This window comes from Mobula hypostoma, chromosome 4, assembly GCF_963921235.1.
Source record: "Mobula hypostoma chromosome 4, sMobHyp1.1, whole genome shotgun sequence".
In the NCBI taxonomy this organism is placed as follows: domain Eukaryota; kingdom Metazoa; phylum Chordata; class Chondrichthyes; order Myliobatiformes; family Myliobatidae; genus Mobula; species Mobula hypostoma.
In genome coordinates this window covers 588,212-606,105 of record NC_086100.1, presented here as the reverse complement: position 1 = coordinate 606,105, position 17,894 = coordinate 588,212, and the positions used below count along the sequence as shown (strand labels likewise).

The window sequence follows — 17,894 nt, the reverse complement described above, 5'->3', positions numbered from 1 at the left end:
ACTCTGGTTTCCACCCCCCTGCCAAATTAGTTTAAACCCTTTCCAACAGCTCTAACAAACCAGCCTGCGAGAATATTGGTTCCCTCTTAGGTTCAGGTGCAATTTGTCACTTTTGAACAAGTCATACCTCCCCCAGAAGAGATCCCAATGATCCAAGAACCTGAAGCCCTGCCCCCTGCACCAGCTTCTCAGCCACGCATTTATCTGCCAAATCATCCTGTTTCTACCCTCACTGACACGTGGCACAGGCAGCAATCCAGGAATTACTACCTGGTAGGTCCTGCTTCTCTACTTTCTATCTAGCTCTCTGAATTCTCTTTTCAGGACCTCATTGCTTTTCCTACCTATGTCATTGGTACCAATATGTACCAAGACATCTGGCTGCTCTCCCTGTCTCTCCAAAATGCTGAGTACATGATCTGAGATGTCCCTGACCCTGGCACCGGGGAGGCAACATATCATCCGTGTGTCCTGTTCATGTCCACAGAATCTCCTGTCTGTTGCCCTCACTATTGAGTCCCCTGTCACTACCACTCCCTTTTTCTCTTTCCCTTCTGCACCACAGACCCATGCTCAGTGCCTGTAACCCGTTTGCCGTGGCATTCTCCCGCGAGGTCATCCCCCAAAAAAGTATCCAAAGCGGTATACTTATTTTTGAGGGGAATGACCACAGGTGTGCTCTGCTCTAACTGCCTATTTCCATTTCTCCTGACAGTCACCCAGCTACTTCCTTCCTGCAACTTTGGGGTGTCTACTTCCCTGTAATTTTGACCAATTATCTCCTCACCGTCCCTTGTTTGAGACAAGTTTGGATAGGAACATGGATAGTAGGGGTATGGAGGGCTACGGTCGTGATGCAGGTTGATGGAAATATGCAGTCTAAATGGTTTAGGTATGGAGTACGTGTTGGCAGAGGGCCTGTTTCTGTGCTGTTCAGCACTATGACTGATAAATCCTCAGGTGTTCCCTTGGACCCTGTGGGAGGCAAATGCAGAAATTGCCGGGGCCCTAGCAGAGATATTTAAATTATCCTTAGCGACAGATGAGGTACTGAAAGATTGGAAGATAGCTAATGTTGTTCCACTGTTTAAGAAAGGTTGGTTAACAAAGTTCAGTCGCTCAGCATTTAAGATGAGGTAGTAAATTGGATTAGACATCGGCTTTGTGGGAGAAGTCAGTCGTAGCAGATCGTTGCCTCTCTGACTGGAAGCCTGTGATGAGTGGAGTGCTGCAGGGATTGGTGTTGGGTCCCTAGTTTGTCATCTATATCAACAATCTGGATGATAATATGGTAAACTCGATAAGCAACTTTTTAGATGACACCAAGTTTGTGGTTGTACTCAACAGCGAGGAAATCTTTCAGTGCTTGCAGTGGGATCTAGACCAGCTGGAAAAATGGGCTGAAAAATAGCAGGTAGAATTAATGCAGACAAGTGAGAGGTGTTGTACTTCAGTTGGACTAACCATGCTAGGTCTTAACACATTGAATGGAAGGGCACTGAGCAGTGTGGCAGAACAAAGGGATTTGGGAATACAGGTCCATAATTCTTTGAAAGTGATGGCACAGATAGATAGAGCTACTGGAGGAACTGAGTAATAAAGAAATATTGAACAGGTTAGGATTTATTCCTTGGAATACACAAGGTTACAGAATAAAATAGGTGAACTTGTAGCATAGTTACAGATTGGCAGTATGACATTGTGGGTATCATTGAATTGTGGCTGAAATGTGTGGGAACTCAATGTCCAAGGATAGACATAGATATACTTTATTGATCCCGAGGGAAATTGAGTTTCGTTACAGCTGCACCAACCAAGAATAGAGCATAAATATAGAAATACAAAAACCACAAACAATCAGACAACAACATGCAAACTATGCCAGATGGAAATAAGTCCAGGACCAGCCTATTGGCTCAGGGTGTCTGACCCTCCACGGGAGGAGCTGCAAAGTTTGATGGCCGCCGGCAGGAACAGCCTCCGAAGACGCCCAGTGTTGTATCTCGGTGGAATATGGCCGGAGTCCAACAGCAAAAAGTTCAATATCCGGGCTACAAACACGTTCCTCGATCGTAATATGACCAGGATTGCACCATCCATTGTTAAGGATACACATTATGTAAAAGGACAGACAGGTACACAGAGGGGTTGGTGTGGTTTAGTTGGTAAAAAAAATTCAAAACATTAGAAACATTAGAAAGCGGAGACATACGGTTGGAAGGTGTCGAATCATTGTGGGTAGAGCTGAGAAAGTGCAAGGTTAAGAAGACTCTGATGGGAATCACATACATCATTATATGAGTTCATCCTGCAATTAGAGAACGAGAAGCTAAAGTCAGATTTATCCGTATTATAATGGAGTAAAGGGAATTACAGTGATGTGAGAGAGGAGCTGGCCAAAATTGATTGTAAAAGAATAGCGGCAGGGAAGATGGTAGAGAAGCAACGGCTGGAATTTCTGGAAACAATTTGGAAGGCACAGGATATATACATCCCAAAGACGAAGAAATATTCTCAAGGCATGAGGACATAACCGTGGGTAACAAAGAAGTCAAAGCCAACATAATAGGACATATAATAGAACAAAAATTATTGGGAAGCTTTTAAAAACCAAAAGAAGACATCTAAAAAAGTAATGAAGAAGAAAAAGACAGAATGTGAATGTAAACTAGCCAATAATATTAAAGAGGATACCAAAAGTTTCTTCAGATACATGAAGTGTAAAAGAGGTGAGAGTATCGGACTGCAGGGAAATGATTGTGCAGAGATAGGAATGGGGGATGAACTGAAAAAGTGTCTTGCATCATTCCTCACTGGAAGGCACCAGCAATTTTCGTGATTTTTATTAACAACTTGGATGTGGGGGTAGAAGGGTGGGTTGGCAAGTTTGCAGATGACACAAAGGTTGGTGGTGGTGTAGATAGTGTAGAGGATTATCAAAGATTGCAGAGAGACATTGACAGGATGCGGAAGTAGGCTAAGAAGTGGCAGATGGAGTTCAACCCAGAGAAGAGTGAAGTGGTACACTTTGGAAGGACAAACTCCAAGGCAGAGTACAAAGTAAATGGCAGGATACTTGGTAGTGTAGAGGAGCAGAGGGATCTCGGGGTACATGTCCACAGATCCCTGAAAGTTGCCTCACAGGTGGATAGGGTAGTTAAGAAAGCTTATGGGAGGTTAGCCTTCATAAGTCGAGGGATAGACTGGAAGAGTTGCGATGTAATGATACAGCTCTGTAAAACTCTGGTTAGGCCACACTTGGAGTACTGTGTCCAGTTCTGGTCACCTCACTATAGGAGGGATGTGGAAGCATTGGAAAGGGTACAGGGGAGATTTACCAGGATGCTGGCTGGTTTAGAGAGTATGCATTATGATCAGAGATTAAGGGAGTTAGGGCTTTACTCTTTGGAGAGAAGGAGGATGAGAGGAGACATGATAGAGGTGTACAAGATAATAAGAGGAATAGATAGAGTGGATAGCCAGCGCCTCTTCCCCAGGGCACACTGCTCAATACAAGAGGACATGGCTTTAAGGTAAGGGGTGGGAAGTTCAAGGGGGATATTAGAGGAAGGTTTTTTACTCAGAGAGTGGTTGGTGCGTGGAATACACTGCCCTAATCAGTGGTGGAGGCAGATACACTAGTGAAGTTTAAGAGACTACTAGACAGGTATATGGAGGAATTTAAGGTGGGGACTTATATGGGAGGCAGGGTTTGAGGGTCGGCACAAAATTGTGGGCCAAAGGGCCTGTACTGTGCTGTACTATTCTATGTTAATATGCTGTAAGATCAACAGTGTAAAGGAGCAGAATTGTGTGAAGTTCCTACTACTCAGGAGAAGGTTCTTGTGAAACTGAAAGGTCTGAAGGTAGATAAGTTATTTCCACCAGATTGTGAAAGAGGTGGCTGAAGAGATTGTGGAGGCATTAGTAATGATTTTTCAAGAATCAATTAACTCTGGCATGGTTCTAGAGGAATGGAAAATTGCAAATGTCACTCCACTTTTCAAAAGGGCGAGAGGCAAATGAAAGAAAATTACAGGCCACTTAGTCTGACCTCAATGTTGGGAATATGATAACCATATAAAAATTACAGCACGGAAACAGGCCATCTCGGCCCTTCTAGTCCGTGCCAATTGCTTACTCTCACCTAGTCCCTCCGACCCGCACTCAGCCAATAACCCTCCATTCCTTTCCTGTCCATATAGCTATCCAGTTTTACTTTAAATGACAGTATCGAGCCTGCCTCTACCACTTCTACTGGAAGCTCGTTTCCCACAGGTACCACTCTCGAAGAAGTTCCCCCTCATGTTAGCCCTAAACTTTTGCCCCTTAACTCTCAACATGTCCTCTTGTTTGAATCTCCTCTACTCTCAATGGAAAAGCCTATCCATGTCAACTCTATCTGTACCCCTCATAATTTTAAATACCTCTATCAAGTCCCCCCTCAACCTTCTACACTCCAAAGAATAAAGACCCAACTTGTTCAACCTTTCTCTGTAACCTAGGTGCTGAAAACTAGGTAATGTTCCAGTAAATCTTCTCTGTACTGTCTCAATTTTATTGACATCTTTCCTATAATTCGGTGACCAGAACTGTACACAATTCTCCAAATTTGACCTTACCAATGCCTTGTATAATTTTAACATTACATCCCAACTCCTACACTCAATGCTCTGGTTTATAAAGGCCAGCATACCAAAAGCTTTCTTCACCACCCTATCCACGTGAGATTCCACCTTCAGGGAACTATACACCATTATTCCTAGATCTCTTTGTTCTACGGCATTCTTCGATGCCTTACCATTTACCTTATATGTCCTGTTTTGATTAGTCCTACCAAAATGTAGCACCTTACATTTTTCAGCATTAAACTCCATCTCCCATCTTTCAGCCCACTCTTCTAACTTTCCTAATCTCTCTGCAAGCTTTGAAAGCCTACTTCATTATCCACAACGACACCTATCCTAGTATCATCTGCATCCTTACTAATCCAATTTATCACCCATCATCTAGATCATTAATGTATATGGCAAACGACATTGGACCCGCTACAGATCCCTGAGGCACACCACTAGTCACCGGCCTCCAACCTGACGAACAGTTATTCACCACTACTCTCTGGCATCTCCCATCCAGCCGCTGTTGAATCTATTTTACTACTTCAATATTAATCCCTAACGATTGAACTTTCCTAACTAACTTTGCGTGTGGAACCTTGTCAAAGGCCTTACTGAAGTCCATATAGACAACATCCACTACTTTACCCTCATCAACTTTGGAGTCAATTGTTAAGGATGTGGTTTCGGGGTACTTGGAGGCACATGATAAAATAGGCCATAGTCAGCATTGTATCCTCAGGGGAAAATCTTGCCTGACAGGCAGGAAGAATAGGTGGTGGTTTGGTTTTGTTGGCAAGAGATGAAATTACATCTTTAGAAAGAGGTGACAAAGGGTCAGAGAATGTTGAATCTTTGTGGCTGCAATTAAGAAACTGCAAGGGTGAAAAAATAGAACATAGGCATCCGTTAGTCTCATGAGACCATGGATTTGTGCCTTGGAAGGTTTCCAGGGCGCAGGCCTGGGCAAGGTTGTATGGAAGACTGGCAGTTAAAACCGGTAAAAAAAAAATACATTATGGCCATCATATATAGTCCTCCAAATAGTAGCCAAGATGTGGGGTTGAGATGCTAAAGGAGACTGGAAAAGGCATGTAATAAGGGTTATGACACAACTGTAATAGGTTACTTCAATGTGCAAGGAAATAGGGAAAATCAGGTTGGTGTTAGATTACAGGAGAAGGAATTAGTTGAATGCCTATGAGATGGCTTTTTAGAGCAGCTTTTGCTTAAGCCTACTCGGAGAGAAGCCATCTTAGATTGGGTGTTGTTATATAAGGGCATATAAGGTAGCAAAAGTCAGTGGGATGATCTTATTAGGAAGCTTAATGTAAAGGAACCCTTAGGAGACATTGATCATAATATGATTGAATTTGTACTGCAGTTTGAGAGGGAGAAGCATAAATCATATGTATCAGTATTGCAATGGAATAAAGGGAATTACAGAGGCATGAGAGAGGAGCTTGCCCAGGTGGACTGGAGGAGAATACAGGCTGGGATGATGGCAGTTCAGAGATGGCTGAAGTTTCTGGGAATAGTTCACAAGGGTAGATATGTCCCTTAGAAGAAGTTGTTCTCAAATGGCAGAAGTAGGCAACTGTTACTGACAAGAGAAATTAACGACTGCATAAAAACCGAAGGAAGGGCAAATAAGGTAGCAAAAACGAGTGGGAAGTCTGATGATTGGGGAGCTTTTAAAATAGAACAAAAGGTGGTTTAAAAAGTTATTAGCAACCCTCACAACATGCTGGAGGAACTCAGCAGGTCGACCAGCATCCGTGGAAAAGATCGGTCAACGCTCCGGCCCGAAACGTCGACCAATCTTTTCCACGGATGCTGCCCGACCTGCTGAGTTCCTCCAGCGTGTTGTGAGTGTTGCTTTGACCCCAGCATCTGCAGATTATTTTGTGTTTAAAAAGTTATTAGAAGGGAAAAGATGAAATATGAGTGCGAACTAGCCAGTAATATAAAGCAGGATACCAAAGGTTTTTCAGTTATATAAGAGGTGAGAGTTGATATTGGACCAGTGGAAAATAACACTGGTGAGGTGGTAATGGGGGACAAAGAAATGGCAGATGAACTTAATGGGTACTTGGCGTCTGTCTTCACTGTGGAGGACACTAGCAGTGTGCCAGAGGTCCGTGAGTGTCAGGGAGAAGGAGTGAATGCCATTGCTATTACAAAGGAAAAAGTGTAAGGCAAACTGAAAACTCTTAAGGTGGATAAGTCACCTAGGTCAGATGGACGACATTGCTGAGTCCTGAGAGAAGTTGCTGAATAGATAACGGATGGATTGTTCATGATCTTGCAAAAATCTCTTGATTCTGACTTGGTCCCGGAGGATTGGAAGATTAGCCTAACCTCAGAGGTTGGGAAAGTGTTGGAGTCTATTATTAAGGATGAGGTTTCGGGGGTCTTGGAAACTAATGATAAAATAAGTCAAGTCAGCATGGTTTCTTTAAAGGGAGATCATGCCTGACAAATGTGTTAAGAGTTTTTCAAGGAAGTAACAAGCAGGGTGGACAAAGGAAAGAGAGTTGGTGTTATTTAATTGGATTTTGAGAAAGCAAATGATAAGGTGCCACATACAAGATGAAATCCTATGGCGTTACGGGAAAGATACTGGCATAGATAGGGGAATGGCTGACAGGAAGGAGGCAGTGAGTGGGAATAAAAGGGGCCTTTTCTGGTTGGCTGCCAGTGACTAGTGGTGTTACTCAGAGGTCAGTACTGAGGCGGCTGCCTTTCACATTGTTTGTCAATGATTTGGATAATGGAATTGATGGCTTTGTGGCAAAGTTTGCGGATGATGTGAAGATAGGTGGAGGGGTAGGTAGTGCTGAGGAAGCAATGCGATTGCAGCAGGACTTAGACAAATTGGAAGAATGAGCAAAAAATGGCAGATGGAATACAGTGTTGAGAAATGTATGATAATGGCAGGTGGGACTAGAACTAGGGGACATAGCCTCAAGATTTGGGGAAGTAGATTTAGGATGGAGGTGAAGAGGAACTGCTTTTCTCAGAGGGTGGTGAATCTCTGGAGTTCTGTATCCAATGAAGCAGTGGAGGCTACCTCAAAGTATATTTAAGACAATGTTGGATAGATTTTTGCATTGTAGGGGAACTGAGGGTTATGGGTAAAAGACGAGTGGGTGGAGTCGAGCCCGTGACCAGATCAGCCATGATATTATTGAATGGCAGAGCAGACTTAATGGGCCAGATGGCCTACTCCTGCTCCTATTTCTTATGTTCTTATAATGCATTTTGGTAAAAGGAACAAAAGTGCAAATTAATATCTAAATGGGGAGAGGTTCAAACAGCAAAGGTGCAGAGGGACTTTGGAGTCCTTGTGCAAGACTCCCAGAAGGTTAATTTACGGGTCAGGTCTATAAAAAACAAAGCAAATGCGATGTTGGCATTTATTTTAAGGGGAATAGAATATAAAAGCTAGGAAATAATTCTGAGCTTTTATAAGACATTAATCAGAATATTGTCAACATTTTTGCCTCCGTTACCCCAGAAAGGATGTGTTGTCATTGGAGAAAGACCAGAGGAGGTTCACAAGGATGAGTCCAGGAATGAAGGGGTTAACCTATGAGGAATGTTTGGCAGTTTTGGGCCGGTACTCACTGGAATTTAGAAGAATGCAGGGGATCTCACTGAAACCTGTCAAATGTTGAAAGGACTAGATAGGGTGGATGTGAAGAGGTTGTCTCCTATAGTGGAGTAGGCTCAGTAGGCTGAATGGCCTGATTTTGTTCCTATGTCTTATGGTCTTATAGAAATGAAAGGGTTGACTATTTTCTAAATGGAGAGAAAATACAAAAATCTGAGGTACAAAGGGACTCCGGAGTCCTTGTGCAGGATTCCCTGAAGGTTAATTTGCAACTGTGGGGACCAAGGCAAATGCGATGTTAGCACTCATTTCAAGAGGACTAGTATACAAAAGCAAGAATGCTTCATAAAGCACTGGTGAGTCCTCAACTTGGAATATTGTGAATAGTTTTGGGCCCCTTATCATAGCAAGGATGTGCTGACATTGGAGAGGGTTCAAAGGAGGTTCTCGAAAATTATTGTAGGATTGAAGGACTTGTAATATGAAGAGCGTTTGCTGGGTCTGGGCCACTCACTGGAATTCAGAAGAATGAAGGGTGATCTAATTGAAACCTATTGAATAGTGTAAGGTATTATAGAGTGGATGTGGATAGGATGTTTCCAATGGTGTCAGAGTCTCAGACCAGAGGACACAGCCTCATAATAGGAGGGCATCCTTTTAGAACAGAGATGAGGAGGAATTTCTTTTGCCATAGTGTGGTGAATCTGTGGAATTTGTTGCCACAGTTAGGTGTGGAGGCGAAGTCTTTATGTAAATTTAAGGCAGAGGTTGATAGATTCTTGCTAGGTCAGGGCATGAAGGGATATGGAAGGAAAGCAGGAGACTGGGGCTGAGAGAAAGAATGGATCAGCCATGATGAAATAACGAAGCAGACTCAATGGACCAAATGGCCTAATTTTGTTCCTATATCTTCTGGTCTTATGGTGTTAGAGGGTAGACAGACAGTATCTTTCTCCCAGGGTTCAAATATCTAATACCCAGACAGCATTTATTTGAGGTGAGATGGGATAATTTCAAGGGAGATGTGAGGGGCTAGTTTCTTTTTACTCAGAGAGTGGTGGGTGTCTTTAATGCGCTGCCTGGGATGGTGGTAGAGGCAGTTCCATTAGAGACATTTAAGAGGCATTTAGATAGACACATGAATGTAAGGAAAATGAAAGGACATGGACATTGTGTCAGCAAATGAGATAGGTTGGCCTATTGATGACTAATTAATTGGTTCAGCAGAACATTGTGGGCTGAAGGGTCTTTTCCCATGCTGTACTGTGTGCTTTGTCTTGTGTTCTATGTGTGAAGAGGAAATCAAAGCTCTTGGCTGGCGATGGCTGTGCTGAATCTCCAGATGATAGAGAAGGCAATGGGAAGCAGTTGAAAATGAAGCCAATGTGTAACATGTGCGGGAAAATGTTTTCTGAAGCCAGCAGCCTGCGGCGACATATGAGGATTCACAAAGGACTGAAGCCATACGTGTGTCAGCTCTGTGCGAAAGCATTCACTCAGTGTAACCAGCTGAAAACTCACGTCCGCACACATACAGGTGGGCAGCATTGAAACGGGATTTGTACAATACAAATTGATTTGTTATTGTCACTAGGTTTGCAGTAGGTGACTGCATGGTAGCACATCGGTTAACGTGACGCTCTTAAAGCTTGGGATGTCAGAGTTGGGAATTCAATCCCGTCAATTGCAGTAAGGAGTTTGTATGTCCTCCCTTTGACTACATGGGTTTCGTCCGGATGTTCCTGGTTTTCTCTCACAGTCCAAAGACGTACTGGTTAGTAGGTTGATTAGGCATTTGTAAATTGTCCTGCAACTAGTCTCAGGTTAAATCATTGTTGGGCGGAGCGGTTCAAAGGACCAGAAGGGCCTGTTCCACCCTATATCTCTAAATAAATAAACATGGGTTGTGGTATTTTAGTGCCAGCTCTTCAAAAGCAGAGTATACCCATTGGTACAGGGTCGGTGGAGAACTGTCACTATTATTCTGGAGACAGCACTGGTAGGGGCAGATATAACTGCATTAAACTTGCCGGAGTAATCCCTACAAATCTGTCATGATTACACCAGAGTATAATACAGATGTATACACGCAGTGGCAACTTTATTCGATACAGGAGTGGAACCTGCTGCATTCATTTCTAGAGGTATAGAATATAAGAGCAGGGATGTAATTTTGAGGCTTTATAAGACACTCGTGAGACCATACTTGGAGTATTGTATTTATTCATTTCCATAGATGCTGCCTGATCCTCTGAGTTCCTCCAGCATTTTGTGTATTTTGCAGAATCTCTTGTGTTTCTATATGTGCTGGCTGCTGACTGTCTCTCTGCTGTAACCTGTTACAGGTGAGAAGCCCTATCAGTGTGACATGTGTGATAAAAGCTTTGCTCAGAAATGTCAGCTGGTCTTCCACAATCGCATGCATCATGGCGAGAAAAAGCCATACTCCTGTGACGTTTGCAACTTACAGTTTGCAACTTCCAGTAATCTGAAAATCCATGCCAGGTAATGGATGTTTTACACCTCATGTGAAGCAACTTACTGCCATCGATCAGCAGAGATGCTGAATTTCTCTTGTTCTTTGTTAACTGTTACCTGGGATACTCTCTGTTGTTTTGGGAATTAAAATATATTAATGCATGAAGAAATATTTAGCAATAGGTTGGATTGAAAGAGATTCAGAAAAATAGAAAAACTACAGAACAACACAGGTCTTTTGGCCCACAATTATATGCCAAACATGTACTTACTTTACAAATTACCAAGGGTTACCCATAGCCCTCTATGTTTCTAAGCTCCATGTACCTATGCAGGAGTCTCTTAAAAGACCCTATTGTATCCACCTCCACCACCGTCGCCGGCAGCCTATTCCACACACTCACCACTCTGCATAAAAAACTTACCCCGACATCTCCTCTGTACCTACTTACAAGCACCTTAAAGCTGTGCCCTTTAGTGTTAGCTATTTCAGCCCCGGGAAAAAGCCACTGACTATCCACACGATCGGTAAAGTATCTGGGAAATTGCTTTCTGTCCTTTACAGTCTTTGGGTCATTGAGTGCAGAAGCAGGCATTTTGTCCCCATTGTTCCACACTAACTAAGAGACACCGTCCAAGTGTTGGATTCTGATGTTTTTAATCCAATGTTCTTTCGGACATCAGGGAAGAGGCACAAAGCTTGTTGCTTCATGGTTGTTTTATTAAGTGTCAATGGAACAAAGAGAAATTATACTTTATACTTTATTGTCACCAAACAATTGATACTAGAACGTACAATCATCACAGCGATATTTGATTCTGCGCTTCTCACTCCCTGGATTACAAATATTAAATATTAAAAATAGTAAAAATTAGTAAATATTAAAAATTTAAATTATAAATCATAAATAGAAAATTAAAAAATGGAAGATAAGGTAGTGCAAAAAACCAAGAGGCAGGTCCGGATATTTGGAGGGTACGGGTCAGGATCCGTTCAGCAGTCTTATCACAGTTGGAAAGAAGCTGTTCCCAAATCCGGCCATACAAGTCTTCAAGCTCCTGAGCCTTCTCCCGGAGGGAAGAGGGATGAAAAGTGTGTTGGCTGGGTGGGTCGTGTCCTTGATTATCCTGGCAGCACTGCTGCGACAGTGTGCGGTGTAAAGTGAGTCCAAGGACAGAAGATTGGTTTGTGTGATGTGCTGTGCTGTGTTCACAATCTTCTGCAGCTTCTTTTGGTCTTGGACAGGACTTCCATACCAGGTTGTGATGCACCGTAGAAGAATTCTTTCTACGGTGCATCTATAAAAATTAGTGAGGGTTTTAGGGGACAGACCAAATTTCTTTATTTTTTTCAGGAAGTAAAGTCGCTGGTGGGCCTTCTTGGCAGTGAACGCTGCTTGGTTGGACCAAGTCAGGTTATTTATTTCTCAATTGAAGGGGATTGGGAAAATTAGTTTGGTGTCGGATTTCAAGAGTGAGAATTTGTTGAATGCCTACAATATGGGTTTTTAGAGCAGCTTGTGCTTGAGCCTACTTGGGGAAAGGCTATCTTAGATTAGGTGTTTTGTAATAACCCAGATCTTATTAGGGAGCTTAACATAAAAGAATCCTTAGGAGGCAATGATCATAGTATGATTGAATTCGTACTGCAATTTGAGAGGAAAAAGCATGTCACATGTATCAGTATTGCAATAGAATAAAATGAATTACAGAGGCATGAGAGAGGAGCTTGCCCAGTGGATTGTAGGGGGATACTGGCAGGGATGATGGCAGTGCAGAGATGGTGAAGTTTCTTGGAATAGTTCACAAGCTGCAGGATAGATATAGAAACATAGAAAACCTACAGCACATTCAGGCCCTTCGACCCTCAAAGCTGTGCCGAACACGTCCTTACCTTAGAAATTACCCAGGGTTACCCATAGCCCTCTATTTTTCTTAGCTCCTTGTACTGATCCAGGAGTCTCTTAAAAGAGCCTATTGTTTCTGCCTCTACCGCCACCACCGGCAGCCCATTCCACACGCTCGCCACTCTCTGCATAAAAAACTTACCCCTGACATCTCCTCTGTACCTTCTTCCAAACACCTTAAAACTATGCCCTCTCATGCTACCCAATTTAGCCCTGGGGAAAAGCCTCTGACTATCCACACAATCAATGCCTCTCATTATCTTATACACCTATATCAAGTCATTCTCATCCTCCGTCGCTCCAAGGAGAAAAGGCCGAGTTTGCTCAACCTATTCTCATAAGGCGTGCTCCCCAATCCAGGCAACATCCTTGTAAATCTCCTCTGCACCCTTTCTATGATTTCCACGTCCTTCCTATAGTGAGGTGACCAGAATTGAGCACAGTACTCCAAGTGGGGTCTGACCAGGGTCGTATACAGCTGCAACATTACCTCTCGGCTCTTATCAATCCCATGATTGATGAAGGCCAATGCACCATATGCCTTCTTAACCCAAGATTCCTCTGATCCTCCACACTGCCAAGAGTCTTACCATTAATACTAAATTCTGCCATCATTTGACCTACCAAAATGAAGTAAGAATGCGTGGGGATCTCATTGAAACCTACCGAATGTTAAAAGAATTGGAAGAGGTGGATGTGGAGAGAATGTTTCCTATGGCGGGGTGTCCAGAACTAGAGGGCACAGCCTCGAAATTGAAGGGCGATCTTTTGGAACAGAAGTAAGGAGGAATTTTTTTAGCCAAAGAGTGGTGAATCTGTGGAATGCTCTGCCACAGACTGCAGCGGAGGCCAGATCCGTGGGTATATTTGAAGCAGAGATTGATAGATTCCTGATTTGTCAGAGCATCAAGTGATACGGTGAGAGGGCAGTGTAAGTGATTGAGTGGGATCCAGGATCAGCCATGATGAAATGGCAGAGCAGACTCAATGGGCTGAATGGCCTAATTCTACTCCTATGTCTTAAGGTCTATGGTCTTATGGCTTTTGATTCAGGTATTGTCCAGTCTGTTCTTATAGGCACATACACTCATTCACACAGGTTTTAATGAAGTTAGTGACAATTGAGGCATACTCATTCAGACTCGAAGATGAATCCATGAATACAGTCCAATCCACTGATTCAAAGCAGTCCTATAAGCACTCCTGTGCCTCCCTTGTCCACACATTCTTGGTCCTCACTACTGGTGCTGCGGTCCTCAGTCTCTGCCTGAGGATTAGACTTTCCAACTGTGGGCATGGGATCACACCGTAAGCACTCTTGATGTTAGTGTAGCAGCTGTCCGGTGTGTTGGCTCCTCTGGTACCACAAGTGATATGTTGGTAATAATTATTTAGAAACTTTTTCAAGTTCATCTGCTTAAAATCCCCCAAAATGATGGGGAAGACATCAGGACCTGCTGTTTCATGCTTGTTGATTAGTTTCTGTAGTGCCTGTTTGACATGGGCCTGAGGTGGGATATACACTGCGACCAAGATAATGGCTAAAAACTCCTGCAGCGTATAAAATAGACAACACTTGATTGCAAGATATTCCAGGTCAGGTGAACAGAACTGAGACAGCACTGTAACGTTTGTACACCACAAGGAGTTGATCATAAAACATACTCCACCTCCCCTGCCTTCGAAAGACTCAGCAGTCCTACCTTGCCAGTGAATTTTGAAATCATCGAGCTTTATCACTGTGTCAGGAGTGGTGGGGGATCCAAGCCTCAGTGAAAGAAAAAACACAACAGATCCTGATGAAGTGCCTCGGCCCAAAATGTCAACTGTTTATTCATTTCCATAGATGCTGCCTGACCTGCTGAGTTTCTCCAGCATTTTGTGGATGTTGTCTTGGAGTTCCTGCATCAGCAGACTTTCTCGTGTTTATGAGGTCCGGCAAACATCAATTTTATTTACCAGAGACTGCGTATTTGCCAGCAAGTTACTCCATAGTAGGAGCCGGAAACCTTGTCTCCTTAAACAGACTTTTAAACCAGCACAGCATCTTCTGTTCTGCTGTCTTAAAGGGGAACTGCACCAGCAAACAGGCATTGCCAGGCTGGTGCTGTCTACAGGGATGCTTCATTGCAGTAGGACACCACCAGGGGGAGCCTCATCCTCAGGGGACCTGCCATTGCTGTATAACGTCACCATACAGGGGACCTGTCATTACAGCAATAGACCTTGGTGAGATTTCTGTCCTTTTCTATAACTAATCCAAACCTGGTAATATTATAATTGCTGTTTCCTAGAATGAAAAGCAACAAGACTGTAGGTGTCTGAAATACAGAGCAAGTCAGACAGCTGTTATGGAAGGACAGAATGTCACTTCTCCTCATCACCTTTTCCAATAGACTTCATATCGTGACTCTTTCTCTGTCTGCGGATTCAGCCTGACATGCTGAGGCTTTATAAGTCATCGGTGACACTGCACTTTGAGTATTGTAAGCAGTTCTAGGCCCCTTATCAGAGAAAAGATGTGCACCATTGGAGAGGGTCCAGGGGAGGTTCATGAGAATGAAAGTGTTAACATTTGAGGAGTGTTTAATAGTTCTGGGCCTGTACTCACTGGAGTTTAAAAGAATGAGGAAGGATCTCATTGAAACTTATTGAAGCTAATGGAGTGGATGTGAGAGGACGTTTCCTAGCATGGGGAGTTTAAACCAGAGGGCACAGCCTCAGAATAGAGGCGTGTCCATTTGGAACGGAGATGAGGAGGAATTTCTTTAGCCAGAGAGTGGTGAATCTGTGGAATTCATTGCCATCACTGAGTATATTTAAAGCAGAGGTTGATAGGTTCTTGATTATTCAGGGCATCAAAGGTTACAGGGAGAAGGCAGGAAAATTCAGTTGAGAGGGATAATTAATCAGCCATGATGAAATGGGCCAAATGGTCTACTTTTGCTCTGAATTCTTATAGTCTTGGCTGTATGGTATTTTAAGCATTTGTCATTTGCTGGTGTTCCCTCTGGTCCTTGCTCCACATCACCTAAAACATAGAACATAGGAAACTCACAGCGCAATACAGGCCTTAAGGCCTACAATGCTGTGCCAAACATGTACTTACTTTAGAAATTACCGAGGGTAATAGCCCTCTATTTTTCTAAGATCCTAATCCTCTTCCCGGAGCTAAGGCCAGTAATAGTGCCTGACTCCGTTTCTAGAGTCAGGGCCAGTCATGGCGCTTGACCCTGTTCCTCTGTACCTCTTCCTAGAGATGCTGCCTGGCCTGCTGCGTTCACCAGCAAGAGTGAAAGTGAAACAATCTCACTATTTCAACAAGTTAGAAACTATGAAGAATTTGAAGATATCAGGAATCATCTGAATGTTACAATGAAAATGAAGATCTGGAGGATGCAATCATCAGTAGCATTGTATGAAGGCAGTCCATTATCTGCACTAGGTGTTTGCTAATTCTGTTCATTCACAGTCAAAAGAATGTGAGCGAATGAATTCTTCTGTCGATAAATATTAGGAATTAATACTCAGTTTTAAGGTACTGTAGTAGTATTGGTAATGTTCCAATTTGTTCTGCATTAGCCGTTCCAAATCTACAGTATACTACTAATTCCTACGATTTCCTTAACATTTTCTGTTCAAGTAGCTGATTGTCACATCAGATACGATAGACTGACCCTTCTGAACATTGGGAAAATGGCATTTACCCTCTTATGTGCTGCCTTTCCTACACTGGGATCCCCTGCTTGCGTGATCCATGGGAGACTCATCTCTTACACCACCACTACCTTGGAAGAAGGGCCAACATCCAAGTGAGGCTAAGATGGCATGCAAATTGACCGCCACTCCCTAGCATACTCCTGGCTAACGTTCAGTTCCCGGATAAAAAACTTTGTGAATATTGTCTATTGAAATGGGAGCCAGAATTGCCTATCAGCAGGAAACAAAGGAGTGCAGACCTTACTGGCTGCCTAGGGAGTTCACGGGTGTTATCATCACAGCAGTGTACATTCTGCTGCGGGCTGATACTGACGTGGCTCTCAAGGAACTGTACGAGGCATCAACACGCTGGAGACTGCACACCCAGAGGCTGCCTTCATCGTCGCCGGAGACTTTAATCGAGTGTCTCTGTAGTTTTGTTAGCACATCCAGGTGAGTACTCGTGGAGATAACACACTTGACCACTGTTACGCTCCCTTTGCCCAGCTTTTGGAAAATCAGATCACTCTTCGATCCTGCTTTTGCTAATGTACAGGCAGAAGCTGAAACACGAGGCAGCCATGGTTGAAATCGTCCTTTGTTGGTCTGACCAATCGGCCTCCTTGCTGCAGGACTGCTTCGATGACGTCAACTGGAACGTCTTCCACGATGAGGATGTCTCCAAGTTCACGGACGGAGTCACGTGCTTCATCTGGAAGTACACCAACGATGTTGTCCCCCAGAAGTCGGTCAGTGTCTTCCCAAACCAGAAACCCTGGATCAGTAGTTCCGTGCGAGCAGCACTTACAGTGCAACATTGAGCTTACATCGCTGGAGATCACCTAGAGCTCAAGAAAAGCAGCTGTGATCTGTGCAAACCTATCATGGCTGTGAAACAACAATACAGGGACAAGATTGAGTCAAGATTCACAACGAATAGCACACGTGACTAGTGGCAAGGACTGCATACCATCACAGACATCAAAGCCCGAACATTGTGGTGCCGCCAACATCGCAGCCTCTCTCCCAGATGAGCTTAATCGCTTTTACGCTCGGTTCGATGTCCTAACTATGAATTCCGAGGAAAGCCACCGCTACAACCTGCAAACTGGTCATCTCTGAGGCTGAGGTTTGCAGATATTTCCAACGAGTGGACAGTCACAAGACTGTGGTACCGGACCACATCCCAGGGCGAGTACTCAGGGCGTGCGCAGCACAATTTTTTGAGGATGTAACTAGTAGGGTGGATAGGGGAGAACCAGTGGATGTGGTATATTTGGATTTTCAAAAGGCTTCTGACAAGGTCCCACACAGGAGATTAGTGTGCAAACTTAAAGCACACAGTATTGGGGGTATGGTATTAATGTGGATAGAGAATTGGTTGACAGACAGGAAGCAAAGAGTGGGAATAAATGGGACCTTTTCAGAATGGCAGGCAGTGACTAGTGGGGTACCGCAAGGCCAAGTTGTTTAGAATATATATTAATGACTTAGACGAGGGAATTAAATGCAGCATCTCCAAGTTTGTGGATGACATGAAACTGGGTGGTAGTGTTAGCTGTGAGGAGGATGCTGAGA

The 17,894-nt window shown here is 43.6% G+C and overlaps 1 protein-coding gene across 5 annotated transcripts in view; it reads left to right on the top strand.

Annotated features, from left to right (window-relative positions):
- Nucleotides 1-17,894, top strand: part of mynn (myoneurin) — a 467,776-nt gene that overhangs the window by 391,681 nt on the left and 58,201 nt on the right. For all 5 annotated transcript variants that reach the window (XM_063045227.1, XM_063045223.1, XM_063045224.1 and 2 more), the window contains 2 exons: nt 9,529-9,769; nt 10,578-10,737. In XM_063045227.1, the coding sequence (XP_062901297.1) occupies nt 9,529-9,769; nt 10,578-10,737 (401 nt within the window). The remainder of the gene's footprint in view (nt 1-9,528; nt 9,770-10,577; nt 10,738-17,894) is intronic.